Here is a 12,458-nt window from a genome sequence, read left to right on the forward strand (position 1 = left end):
TTGAGGAAAAGTGGATTCATACATAATTGAGATATCATAATTATCCGAGAGTAGCACCTGTGCTCCACATCGATCTCAGTTAGATAGACCCAGCCATGGAAGAGAACTTTGCACTACCATTTCTAGGCTTAGAGTGCGGAGATACAAGTGGCGGGTCGAGAGAAAGCTTGTTCCTAAGCTCTATTCAGCTCCCTCCAGCCGTTCTTGAACTGGCGAGCTGGACAAGTCAATATCTCATGTCGAGAAGGCTGGAGAGGAAGTTAGACATTTATAGTTACAGGGATGACTAGACCACATTTCAACGTCTTCACTCCGTATTGTCCTTGATTCCTTACAGCTTTCCCATCTCCCCAGCCTCTGTTCATCTTCATCATGATCGAAGCGCTCGGATCATCCCCGATGCTTGGCGTGCCTGAATTTGATGCCTTACCAATAGGGTGTCACAACTGCGCTATGGGTTTCTCCCGCCAACCGCACCCGGTGTCTTTCTGGAACTTCAATTTTCCCGCGTCGCGTTGATAGCTAACTAGCATTCATCTAATTGTCCTCGCCTCCAATTACTACGCCTTGGAGGTGCCCTAGTCCACCCTCCATATTTTGTTCCGCTAGATAGACTGAATATTGTCATTTCTGCGACCGCAGTGACACCTGATTTACGATTGTCCGTCGACATTTAGTCACAATGGACGACCCAGCGAGCCGCGTCCCGGCGCAGTTGGTGAGTCGCTCCTCTAGGATTTTGGGACGATTCATTGCATCGTTGTTCGAGGGCAGCATTGCTAACTTAGTGGATTTGATTGTCATAGCTGCCGCACATGCATCTGGTGTCGCGCCATCGGTACCCTTTGATGCATATGATGCCGACAGACACCGTCGTCGAATACCTCCTGTCCGCGCCCAAGATCGTTCGCGAAGCTCAACCGATGCACTGGACCTTTTTAGATGGACCTCAGGATGGAACGGTGATGCTCACATGGCAGCCTCTTAACCACCTGGGAACAAACTTCGCCAGTGATGGTTACGTCTGGGCCGACGTGGAACAGGCCTTTACCTTTGAAGCTCGTGGATACGTATGGCGCTTGTCCTATGCATCTCCGATTCTCTGATTTTGTATGCTGATGCCTGTCCGTGACAGATGGTGGAGATGTGGCTCCATCGCAGTGGTTACCACCCTCCCAATGAGTCTGTGGCCATCCACTGTCGCAGACGCTACCGGCTGTTGCCCACGAAAGTCCCCAACCCTAGCCTTCCCCCGCCGGACCCGTCACTATGGATTGTGCATTACTCCAGAGCGCCTCCTACGGAACATATTCCAGCGAACCGGATTCCAGTCTCCCCGCAAGTGCAAAATATGCTGGCTCAACGTCGTTTCCTCCAAAGCCAGGGTCAACTGGCGCGCAAAGACTTTATGCTTCATGATCGGAACAACTGGCCCACCATCAACTTTCCTCCACAGATAGCGCCGCAAGCACTTGCCCAACCGGCGGGGCCATATCCCAATGCCATGGTTGGCCGCCAGCCGTTCTATCCCCAGCCCGGCCAGCCTGTGCCAGCGCCGGCCGCTGCAGCTCCGGCCAAGGCACCCCGTGGACATCGCGCCTCAACTGCGGCGATGACCGCCGCAGCAGCTGATTTCGCACTCGAAGATGAAGACGTTTCCACGGGCGACATGATGGATTTGTTGACTCCTCGGGAAGTCAGCAAAATGAGATATCAGCAACACCACGAGTGGATGGAAGAGATCTTCGCCTCGCCATATGCGATCAGTCAGATTACGCCTGTTTCTTTGGGACTCGGTCGCAAAGGCGAGCTGGAGACTCTGACTGCAGGCTTTTTCGATGCTCCGGTTGGGCCTGCAGGTGGCGATTCGAAAGAAGGCACTGAGTCTACTCAAGCGACGAAGATGGAGCCCGAAAAGGCAAAGGAGTTTGCCGACCGGGTTGCCAAAAAGGTCGCCGACATGACTGCAGAAATTGAGAAGCTTAAGAAGCGGCATGCCCGAAGGATGGAAAAGTTCAATCGCACCTCTCTACTCAAGGATGCTGAGCTCCGACTTCGGGATGCGGCAGCGAACCCCGAAGACACCGGGACGGAGATTTGGCGGATGGAAGGTCGCACTGAGATGCCGACCGAAGGGGATGGAGCTGAGGTCGTTCCCGTTGAACACAAGGCCAAGTACAAGGTTGATGACATCGTCCGAGAAGTTGAAGCCTCGTGGCGCAGAAAAATCGTACCGGAACCCAAGGTTTCCTGCGTACAAAAGGGTGGCTTGCTGGAAAAGATTGAACCCGAACCTGTTTCGACTGCAGCTGATGTTGATGTCGACATGGGCCATACGGACAGTCATCACCTCGGTCAGTTCGGCGCGCCTGCCCAAGAGGCAGCTCCCGCAGCTCAGGGACAAGCGGCGCCAACGGCCACTGGAGCGGCACCTGCTCAACCCACCGCGTCTTTGGATGCCGAAATGGACATGGGAGATGGGCAACCCACGAATACCGCCGTTGGAGAAACTGGCGACTGGGTAATGGTGAACGAGGACAAGAAGGATGACAATATCAATAGACCGCCTGGCGACTTGCAAGCGGGTGAAACGCCGGGAAGCGGATTACAAGGACTAACTCCTGGCCCTGGAAGCGCGGGCGACACCGGTCTTGACAGCGCGAATTTCGACTTCACCAACATGGACAGTGCCGGAGACGCGCTGGCAGCATACACGGAGCAGAACGAGGGTCTGGATCTCCCTGATCTGGACAACTCGGCATTTGGGGATGCCTTTCACGCATCAGATAATGAACATACCCACCACCATGATGCAGATGACATGTCATAAACGGGCCCGGAGGTGGTCGCATATTTTTCTTGTTTGGATGTAGGCTTTATCAACGGGTGTTGGATGGTTCTATTTTATGGTGGGCGCTGGTTGATACTTTTTTGTCGCCTTCTGCTGCCCACTCTTCCAAGGAAAAGAACATGTGTTGTGCGATCTAGATAGGAGACACACACAATCGATTCGTGACGGCCTGTATCAAGGCCGCCGTTCTGCACTCTGGCATCGATCTATCTTATACTATACTCTACGCTTTACTCCAGGGTTTGGTTCACATAAGGTCTACAATGTATTAAGAGTCCGATGTTGTGGTGTGCCTCCTCTATCAGTTGTCCCGCGCACATGACGGCGTCACTGGATGAACATAATTGCAACGCTCACTCTGAGGTATGAGGATGAATCACAAGGCGGGAAGATCCGCATGACTGGACGGTAGTGGGATATTCATTTAATGACAGATTGCTCAAGTAAGTCTTGGGGTAGAATATACTGCTATGCCATTGTCGCATACACACAGTATGGTTCTTTGACAATACCGTGAGCTTCCATAATCCTGTCGTCTTTTGAATCCTTACAGCTGCTATTCGGCCAAAGCCGATCGCAGTACTTCATCGTGACCGTTTCAGATCTACTACTTTATATCTGCTTGCCGTACGAGGGTGCATCGCCTGCTATATTCTCTCAGTTGGCGTCGCTTGCGCATCAGTCCAGGGTCCCAAGCAGAGGGCGCTCCTCGTCTACGAGCAGTCATCATAATCCAACTGACAGAGTCGACATGTGCTTTCTCGAAGTTGACGACGGACCCGGCCCCAGCGTGCGAGTCGTCGAATACCGCCCCGGGACACTGCGCGTCTCGATTCCAGGTCCTCGTCGCCGCAGAAGCAGCTGCAGTAGCGGTAGTAGCAGTGGCAGCTCCAGTTCCAGTTCCAGTTCCGGCTCAAGCAGCAGCAGCTCGAGCCATCATAGTAGCAGCAGCAGCAGCAGCAGCAGTAGCGATGATACTACCGTTGTCATTGCGCCGCGTCCTTCGCATCATCGTCACCAACACCACCACCACTCCTGGTATGCGCGTTCAAAATCACCAGAACCCGAACCATCTTATACAACTGTGCAGAGAATGAGAGTGCGCACGCGGTCTGAGTCCATTATTCCTTTCAGGAGAAGGTTCTTTGATAGTCCGCCTTGTTCGCCGTCTCCGGTGTATAGATCTGTGAGATATGTTGAGCCTGGCGGCTGGGGACGATCGCGTTTGCACCATCCGGGGAGAGTATGGGAGGAGGAGGTGAGATATGTCTCAGGGAGGGGATGATGATTTGAGCCTTGTAAGACGGGAGAATCATACTTAGCTATACAAGCTATCGAGTTTAGATGGCGTACTTGTCTTTTGATTGGTAGAGATGATCGTTGCGTGTTCCAAGATAGTAGAAGGATTATGCTCCCGTAATGATCTTCAAGAACCCACTCCGTAGATAGACTATGAGACTAGGGCACCTGGCTCGAAAAGCATCACAACCCAACGCCAAAACGCGACACTTCCCACGGCTCCAATGCTTGAACTCAACTCTAAATCATCCATTAGAATCAATCGCACATATCATGAAACATCTCGACACCGAACTGCATTCGGGTCATGACTTCAGCGTCCGCTCATCCCGCATGACGTCATGTACGATCAACTGCGCCATCAGTTAAGATGAACACCCGTTCGTCATCTCCAAAGGATATCCATCTATCTTGTCTTGTGTCAACGTACATCTGATCTGAAGTGACAGAGTCGATAGGAGAACGGCCTGTTCCTCTCGGTTGTATAGCAATACTGTGTCGCAACTGCACTTCAAGGAAGGCGCATTCCTGCTTGGTTCTATTCAGTAACAGCTACGGATTGCCCCGCCCAATAAGCTGATTGTACAGCTTTGGTGAATAAGTATATCTCAACGGACGTCGCCATGATGTATGAGCTGTCAAAAAAATATCCTATCCTCTACGTGGCTAACTGTACCAGGAACCGAAATCTTTCCATCCGAAAGAAGGAACCAGCCCGCCACCGCTTCAGCATGTCCACCTTCCGCGGTCTGCAGGCGCCCGAGCTGAGCAAGAAGATGAGCCGCATCGTCAAGCAAGAGAACTCGGCCATCTCAGCCCACGAGGCAGCCGGCCGCGAGCGCCTCAACATCGCCGCCCAGCTCTCCGAATGGGGCGAAGGCACCGAGGATGACGCCGTCTCTGACATTTCCGACAAGCTCGGTGTGCTGATGGCGGAGATCGGCGAGCAGGAGGATAACTTCGCGCAGAGCCTGGAGGATTACCGGAGTATCTTGAAGCAGATCCGGGATACGGAGAGCTCGGTGCAGCCGTCGCGCGATCACAGGGCGAAGATCGCGGATGACATTCAGCGGCTTAAGCTGAAGGGGGAGCAGAGTAATGCCAAGGTGGAAGTTCTGGAGCAGGAGTTGGTGCGGGCCGAGGCAAATAATCTGGTTGCTGAGGCTCAATTGACCAATGTGGTACGTATGGCCCCGCGAGTGTACCTGATAGAGCGCATGGGGCTAAGATTCGGCCGATAGACCAGACAGAAGCTCAAGGAGGCTTTTGATATTCATTTGGCTGCAGTCATTGAGCGCGGAGAGAAGCAGATTCTGCTTGCGCGTCATGCTCGCCGTCTCCTCAACTACCTCGACGACACCCCAGTCGTCCCTGGTGACACACGACAGCCCTATGAGCATGCCGATGAAGCAAGGCAGATCCTTGAGGCTGCCGAGAATGACCTAAAGTCTTGGGAGAGCACCGTCGAACCCATCCATACCTCTGCGGGAGAGACCCCTGGCACGACTCTACTGCCCGCTGGAGCAGGTAGAGGCCAGGAAGCTGCCGGGTCTGGTTCAACTGGGGCCGCTGGTAATGTCAACGAGACTGGCACCGACGGCGCCACACGCGAAAAGTCGGATGAGCAACAGGTCTCAGGCGCTACCGGAACGCAGCCCGTTGCTGTTCCGTACTAAGAAACCAGAAGAAAGCAGATAGGTACTCTTTCAGGGTAGTGTCCTAGTTCGCCAGTTTTTACTTTGTAACATGATTTGATATTGGATGGGATGGTCATGGGTATATGGATTTAGTCGGAGTCTATAGGAAACTTTCAGGTCTGCTGCCGTGGTAAATGATTTCTAACAAAAGAACTATTTTTACAGAATTTCATAAAAGTCAATATACTCTGTGTATATGCACTATCAAAAGTCGTGAAAGTATCCTATCCTGAGAGTCGATTGCTGTAATGTCACGTGACGCAGGCGGCAGCAAGTGACGCGGATGTCGGAGCTTCAATAGAGCTCTCAGCCAGAGCTGCAATTGCTTCCCATTTCATCCATCCACTTCCACCATCGTCTCTGTGTATTATCACTTCGATTAGCTTTTTTCTTGTCTTCTTACTACTGGAACCTAGAAGAGTCGGTTTCAATCATGGATAAATTAGTCGCCCAGTACTCGCGTCCACGTCACCAGAATGAGTTCTACTCGGAGCAAGAACAGCAAGACCTGACAGAGAGCCTCCCTCCTCTTTCTCTGAAGTTCGCTCTTCCTCCAGTTGCAAATGTGAGCTACAATTTGAAAACACTCCACCTGTCTGGACTCTCGGACCTGTGAGAATGCTCTATGGCAGAGCGGTTTCACTGAGCGGATCCTGCACTGATCGCACTTCGGAGAAGCTATCAGCTAATATGTATATCTTGTTCTTGTTCGCATTTAGTCCTCCGCATTCCTTCGTGCCATGACCGACGACCACTCGAATCCTAGCTGTCCCATTAAGCTCGCTCACGGAACAACAACACTCGCCTTCCGATTTCAGGGCGGAATTGTATGCCGTCTACTCCCCGTCCGCCGGGGCCAGCATTGTAGCAGTCTGGCTGACTCGTTGTCTCTTAGATCGTCGCGACGGATTCGAGAGCTACCGCTGGAAACTGGATCGCCAGTCAGACGGTCAAGAAGGTCATTCCCGTGTCGCGGTTGAGTCGGGGTGACGACAAGAAGCAGGATGCTCCGGTCCCTGGTCTACTGGGTACCATGGCTGGTGGTGCTGCGGTATGCATTCTTTTGCGTCCTGGTGGCACGGCGACGCTGACAGAACCGCCCTTCAGGATTGCCAATACTGGCTGAGATATCTGAGTCAGCAATGCACACTTCATGGTGAGTCTGGACGTATCTCTGGCAAGAGTGTTGTGTTAACGTCGTAGCAGAGATCCGGCACAAGCGTCGTATCACCGTTGCGGCGGCATCGAAGATTCTCGCCAATCTGACATACGCTTACAAGGGAATGGGTCTCAGCATGGGTACAATGTTGGCAGGCGTACGTTTCGATCCCTTCATTTGGAAATGGGATGATGTGTGAAGCTGATAACACCGCAGATGACGCCTCAAGAAGGACCAGCCCTCTACTACATCGACTCGGACGGCACGAGACTTCCTGGAAACCTGTTCTGTGTTGGATCCGGTCAGACCTTCGCTTACGGTGTGCTTGACGCCGAGTACCGCTACGACTTAACTGAAGAGGAAGCCCTCGAGCTTGGTCGTCGGAGCATTCTTGCCGCCATGCACCGTGATGCTTACTCTGGTGGTTTCATCAACTTGTACCATGTCAAGGAGGAAGGCTGGGTCCACCACGGTTTCGACGATATGAATCCCATTTTCTGGAAGACGAAGCTGGAAAAGGGCGAATTCTCGAACGTTACGTCGGCCCTTTAAGGGCACGATTCTGATAATTCCTGTGGTCGATATGATGATTATCTCGTAATTCCTTTTCCTCTACGCATTGAAAACTTTTCGACTTGCGGTTGCCGCCATTGAAATCTACCTGGTAGTACGATATAGGCAAACAGTCGATGGAATGAAATCTAGAATACAATAGACGAAAGGCCGCATCTCGTATCTTTAAACGTCTTGATATAAAGATCAAGACAGAGCAGAACAAAAACAAAAGCTCTAGATTGTATCCCACATTAATACAAACACCCTAAGGCGACAAAAAGACAAAACAATGCTCAAGCGCTCTATACACATGCTTTTTCACTGAGCTCAGCGTATCTCGTGGAGTATATGCATCCTTTATTCTTCCCACTTAATTGTCAACCCAGAACTTCATTCTGATACCCATCGCGGCGAGTTCCACGTCAAGGTAGCGCAGGACACCAGGCACAGCGACGATGGTGACATTGTCACCGCCCACGTAGCGACGGCCGTCTCCATCCTCCCACACCACGGCACGGGAGTCCTCGAAGACAGCTTCGCGGGCGCAGCGTCGGCAGCGCACAATGCCCGGTGCACCGCTCTGCTGGGCGAAGGCGTTCTTGGCGGCCGCCGCGGCGGAAGCGGCCAGACGGGCCTTGTTGGAACCGGCGGATGAGACGGCGACCTGGGTGGAGAGGAAGGAGCCGCAGTCGCGGCAGATCCAGGCGCGCTGGGAGTCGGAGCAGTTCATCAGACGGTCCTGGAGGATGAAGGCGGCGCCGTGGGCGATGAGCGAGTCGCGCTCCATCTCTCCGACACGGATACCGCCTCCCTTGGCACGACCCTTGACGGGCTGGCCGGTCAGCTGGTTGACGGGACCGGTTGTCCGGACCTGGAACTTGTCGTTGACCATGTGTCGGAGACGCTGGTAGTGGACCACGCCGATGAAGATGTCGGCGGCGAATTCCTTGCCCGTGATACCACTGTAAAGGGGCTCGTTGCCGTAGTAGTTGTAGCCGGCCTTGCGCAGCTGCTGGCCGAAGTAATCTGCCGCGGTGTTTTCTTCCGAGAATTGGAAGGGGGTGGAGTCTTGGGGATGGCCGTGAAGAGCTCCGGCCTTGCCGGCCATGGATTCGATCATTTGAGCGATAGTCATACCTGCAATGAAATTTAGTCTCATGTCGCTTGAATGCAATTGAAAAGAGCCCGAAAGATGAACTTACGAGAAGGGAAAGCGTGCGGGTTAATGATCAGATCTGGCTGGATACCGCTCTCGGAGAACGGCATGTCAACCGCAGGCCAGAGCTGAGAGCAGACACCCTTCTGTCCGTGACGAGAAGAGAATTTGTCACCGATGACAGGCTTTCTGGGGATACGGTACTTGACGCTGAGTGCCTGGCACGGCTCCAGACCAGTCTCGGCACCCATGATCCGGATGCTGTCAATGTATCCTTCTTCTGCGTCTTTGTACTTGACGAAGTGCGTGATGCCGTCAACGTTCACGTAAGAGTCAGAAGCAGCATCATAGCGCACAGTATGCCATGCAGCAATCAGACTTCCCTCCTTGACTCTGGCACCCACATGGGGGAGACCGTCCTCGTCGAGAGTAGTACGCCACTCTGCCCGAATCTCTCCGCCGGGAGCGAAACCAAAGAGCTTGGTAATCTCGCGTCTGGACTTGCTGCGCCGCGAGTCCTTGTCGTCAAGAGAGTGAACCTTGGTCTTATAAATAGTACCGTAGCCGAAGCCACGCTCGTGCGACGACTTGTTGATAATCATGGCGTCATCCATGTCGTAACCTGTATACGAGATAATTGCCACGACCGCGTTCGTGCCGTTCGGGAAGTTGTCCAATCCATATGCGTTGTACAGCGGAGGTCGTACAATAGGCGTCTGACCGGTTTGCAATCTGTACAGCTTGTTGTCCGTACGGTATTCGATCGCTGTGCCGGGTGTACCCATCGTCTGCTTGCTCATCTGGCACTGGTACATGTTACGGGGCGACTGGTTATAGTCGGAGAAAGGTGTCATATTTGCGACGATGGATAGGATGTTCGTCGGTGTGAACTCAATGTGCGTGGACACGCCCGCCACAAGATCGTCGGGTAAGCATGCAATCTCCATGAACGGCTGTTCGAAGGGACCGACGTAGTCAAGCTTGTCGAGAGGTAGGTACTTGACAGGTCTGTACATTCTGGCGGCTTGAGAGAACATGTAGACACCAGGATATTGGCCACCATTCGAGTTGGGAACATAACCGATCTCTAATTCTCGTGGGATGTTGTGTGTACCCGAGACCTTCCAGTGCCGAACGGTATCCGCAATCATACGGGCCTGCTTGGGTGAGCAGTATCCAACGATTCTGCCATCCAGCTGCACCGTAACGCTGTCTTCCAAGGCAACGGACGATTCAGATCGTACACCAAGCTGCACCAACAGCTTTGGGAGATGAGAGACGTTGACATCGCTTGTGGCGATCAAGCACTTGTGAGCAAGATGGTTTAGCAACCCACAGGGTGCTCCATCAGGAGTGTGAACCGGGCAAAGGAAGCCCCAGCTCTCGGGAAGCAGTTTACGAACAGTAGTTGTTTTCAGCTGTGCGAAGAAACTACCTCTGTGAATCATTCGGAAGTGACTGATGAATCGGTAGAAGTTGATCTTTTCCGCCATGACAGTGTAACCAGACACCTGTTGTAAATCAAGACCCGTGGGACTGACGAGGTTACCAGTCGACAGGAAATACTCCAGCTTACCACCGATGTTCTCGTTGGTTCTCTTGACAATCTTGCTCAAGAAATCTCTTTCGAAAGCTGGATCAGTGAATTTTGCACCGCCGTTGCGATTGGACCAATCCCTCAGGATAGGGCCAAAAGATCTCATCCATTCCTCAAGTTGTTCCTTGAGAATCATGCCGTAGAGGAAACCGCCGAGCAGGATTTCTTGGTTGGAAACGGCATCCGGGTTGTCGGGGGCACAATCTCCAGCAACAAGCGCGTACAGCTTCCGGATCATGAACATGATCAACTTGAATTTGTCATAGTCTTGGGTCTCGGTGACATTCTGGTTACCGAGATGAGGCAAGACAATTTTGCGGAGAAACTCTGTACCAGCATCTTCGTTGGACATATCTGCCGGAACACCAAGAACGGGCTTGAACTTCTCGCCCAGATAAGCTCGGCAGGAGGAACGGGTATGTAGGTTGTAGGCTTTGTATGTTCTGAGCAGCAGTTCCACACGGTCCGTCACAAATGTATTGTTGACACCCTTGGACGTAGCGCTGCCGACAATGCCTTCGAATATTTCGCGATCGTTCGTTTCGACCAAAGCCTTCAAGATCATCATAACGGGGATGAGGTACTCGTTTTTCCGCCAAGAGAATCGGAAGGTCACGTTTCCATCGCTGAGGTAGTGAAGGACATTCGTCTGCGATGTCTGATCAGGGCGCACTGATCGTATTTGGATACCGAACTTGGTGTAGGTGTGACCACGACGAACGAAGGAACCACGGACAATTGCCATGGGGTAGTTTCTCTTGCCGACAACCAACATACGGATGAGCTTCTCGTTACCATTGACGATAAAGTAGCCTCCCAGCTCCTCCGACTCTTCTTTGTGCTGGACAAGCTCCTGGGGAGTCGCCTTCTCCAGGTGGCATCGATTGGTCTAGGTTTCGATGCTGTTAGTGTGCGAAAAGCACTTAAGACATCTATTATTTCAACCACTTACCCTCAGCATGATAGGCACCTGGCCAAGTTCTCTGATAGACTCCATCCAGTCTCCATTATTAACCTGATACTCGAGCCTCGCGCGCAGCTTCCCACGGTATGTAGCATGTCTCTCTCTGGCTTCTGAAGGGTAGATATTTCGGTTACGAGTGGCGAATTTATTTGTTGCGGGAATGGCCGGTTTCTCAAGGAAGATTTCCCTGATTCGAACATTAAGCCTGTTGCGTTTCGGGGTCGTCGTCCCTCCGCTTTCCGTGCTCTCTTCTCCTCGGGGGTCTCAGCATCACCATCCAAAAACGTCTTGATGCCGATATCTTTCAAACCTGCTTCGAGGACCTTGCTGCCCTCGAAAAGCGCGTTGAAAGAGTCAAGGTGTGGCCGAATGGCAGCCGACAACGAGGGAAATGCCGTGTGGTCCTTCGGGGGATTCTTGAAAAGCTGGTGCCGCCGGATGGTGTCAAAATCGACGGACCAACTGGTATCAGTCGCTGAAGGAGCCATCTTTGAGAAAATTCGGGCACTCCGTGCCTCCTTCTCTGCTTGTCTTGACTATACCCGTGAGGAGGAATCGACAGAAGATTTTCAACTGCACGGCGCTAGTCCGGATGTGTGCACCAATGAAAAAGAATTGGTGCAATATGAACACTCAACGTCCCATTCCTCACCCAGAGAAGCGTCTTAAAATCTGACGTAGACTGGACTCGAGGGAATGTATGGGACAGAGCGTCGCAGAGGTCGATCGGAACAATCTGTCGAAGACCTCGTTCATGCTGGAAATTTTTTGAGGTGGACCAACGGACACATATCATCACGTGCTGATACTGATAAAGGATGTGCGCATTAGTGCCTTTCTGCCTTAGGCATCAAGGTTGCCATGCGTCACAAGGATCACCCTGCAGAGCAGATGCCGCCTGAGGCAATAAGGCAGCTTTTTCCTGGAGACAGAGCAAGAAAGACTTCCCATGTCACAATAACAAGGAGGCTTGATTGATGGCTCAAGTACAACACAATGAATGACTTAAGTACGACAAGTCACCTGCCTAAATGACTATCAGGGGTAAAATCGTGTTCAATATCGGATTTAAACCCTGTCAACGTTGCTGCTCCTGTCCATTTCAAATTATTGTCTCATTGACCTGACCGAGCTACTAAGCTAAGCGCTCCCCTCCACCGCGGCGCAGAGGGAATCGGTC

At 52.4% G+C, this 12,458-nt stretch overlaps 5 protein-coding genes across 5 annotated transcripts; 4 read left to right on the plus strand and 1 right to left on the minus strand.

Annotated features, from left to right (window-relative positions):
* The first annotated feature begins 504 nt into the window (after positions 1 to 504).
* On the plus strand, positions 505 to 3,202 carry P174DRAFT_502867 (uncharacterized protein). The gene is made up of 3 exons (XM_024831122.1): positions 505 to 718; positions 807 to 1,070; positions 1,136 to 3,202. The coding sequence occupies exons 1-3, from the start codon at positions 683 to 685 to the stop codon at positions 2,828 to 2,830; spliced, it is 1,995 nt and encodes a 664-aa protein (XP_024684137.1). The 5' UTR covers positions 505 to 682; the 3' UTR covers positions 2,831 to 3,202.
* Positions 3,203 to 3,325: 123 nt separating this feature from the next.
* Positions 3,326 to 4,282, plus strand: P174DRAFT_387040 (uncharacterized protein). Its single transcript, XM_024823338.1, has one exon. The coding sequence runs from the start codon at positions 3,603 to 3,605 to the stop codon at positions 4,134 to 4,136; it is 534 nt and encodes a 177-aa protein (XP_024684138.1). The 5' UTR covers positions 3,326 to 3,602; the 3' UTR covers positions 4,137 to 4,282.
* Positions 4,283 to 4,327: 45 nt separating this feature from the next.
* Positions 4,328 to 6,001, plus strand: P174DRAFT_440119 (Eisosome component PIL1/LSP1 family protein). Its single transcript, XM_024826979.1, has 3 exons — positions 4,328 to 4,778; positions 4,830 to 5,331; positions 5,392 to 6,001. Coding segments are annotated over exons 1-3 (939 nt in total). The 5' UTR covers positions 4,328 to 4,776; the 3' UTR covers positions 5,827 to 6,001.
* A 170-nt stretch (positions 6,002 to 6,171) lies between these two features.
* On the plus strand, positions 6,172 to 7,728 carry pre2 (proteasome core particle subunit beta 5). The gene is made up of 6 exons (XM_024826980.1): positions 6,172 to 6,412; positions 6,567 to 6,674; positions 6,743 to 6,898; positions 6,955 to 7,003; positions 7,054 to 7,163; positions 7,223 to 7,728. The coding sequence occupies exons 1-6, from the start codon at positions 6,281 to 6,283 to the stop codon at positions 7,556 to 7,558; spliced, it is 891 nt and encodes a 296-aa protein (XP_024684140.1). The 5' UTR covers positions 6,172 to 6,280; the 3' UTR covers positions 7,559 to 7,728.
* P174DRAFT_440122 (DNA-directed RNA polymerase I core subunit RPA135) lies at positions 7,659 to 12,054 on the minus strand. The gene is made up of 4 exons (XM_024826981.1): positions 11,553 to 12,054; positions 11,267 to 11,508; positions 8,764 to 11,203; positions 7,659 to 8,698 (listed from the first exon to the last, which is right to left on the minus strand). Exons 1-4 carry the CDS (start codon positions 11,764 to 11,766, stop codon positions 7,932 to 7,934), a joined length of 3,663 nt encoding a protein of 1,220 aa, XP_024684141.1. The 5' UTR covers positions 11,767 to 12,054; the 3' UTR covers positions 7,659 to 7,931.
* Between the last annotated feature and the right edge of the window lie 404 nt (positions 12,055 to 12,458).

The sequence above is a fragment of the Aspergillus novofumigatus genome (genome assembly GCF_002847465.1).
Source record: "Aspergillus novofumigatus IBT 16806 chromosome Unknown P174scaffold_3, whole genome shotgun sequence".
Lineage (NCBI taxonomy): Eukaryota > Fungi > Ascomycota > Eurotiomycetes > Eurotiales > Aspergillaceae > Aspergillus > Aspergillus novofumigatus.

Bases quoted from the DNA above. Each gene is read 5' to 3' on its own strand.
- P174DRAFT_502867 (XM_024831122.1), top strand. From the start codon at position 683: ATGGACGACCCAGCGAGCCGCGTCCCGGCGCAGTTG. The intron at 719-806 runs GTGAGTCGCTCC...TGATTGTCATAG, and splicing joins GCCGCGTCCCGGCGCAGTTG to CTGCCGCACATGCATCTGGT. The intron at 1,071-1,135 runs GTATGGCGCTTG...TGTCCGTGACAG, and splicing joins CCTTTGAAGCTCGTGGATAC to ATGGTGGAGATGTGGCTCCA.
- P174DRAFT_387040 (XM_024823338.1), top strand. From the start codon at position 3,603: ATGTGCTTTCTCGAAGTTGACGACGGACCCGGCCCCAGCGTGCGAGTC.
- P174DRAFT_440119 (XM_024826979.1), top strand. The intron at 5,332-5,391 runs GTACGTATGGCC...TTCGGCCGATAG, and splicing joins AGGCTCAATTGACCAATGTG to ACCAGACAGAAGCTCAAGGA.
- pre2 (XM_024826980.1), top strand. From the start codon at position 6,281: ATGGATAAATTAGTCGCCCAGTACTCGCGTCCACGTCACCAGAATGAG. The intron at 6,675-6,742 runs GTATGCCGTCTA...GTTGTCTCTTAG, and splicing joins TCCGATTTCAGGGCGGAATT to ATCGTCGCGACGGATTCGAG. The intron at 6,899-6,954 runs GTATGCATTCTT...ACCGCCCTTCAG, and splicing joins CCATGGCTGGTGGTGCTGCG to GATTGCCAATACTGGCTGAG.
- P174DRAFT_440122 (XM_024826981.1), bottom strand. From the start codon at position 11,766: ATGGCTCCTTCAGCGACTGATACCAGTTGGTCCGTCGATTTTGACACC. The intron at 11,509-11,552 runs GTGATGCTGAGA...CGGAAAGCGGAG, and splicing joins CATCAAGACGTTTTTGGATG to GGACGACGACCCCGAAACGC. The intron at 8,699-8,763 runs GTAAGTTCATCT...ATTTCATTGCAG, and splicing joins CCCGCACGCTTTCCCTTCTC to GTATGACTATCGCTCAAATG.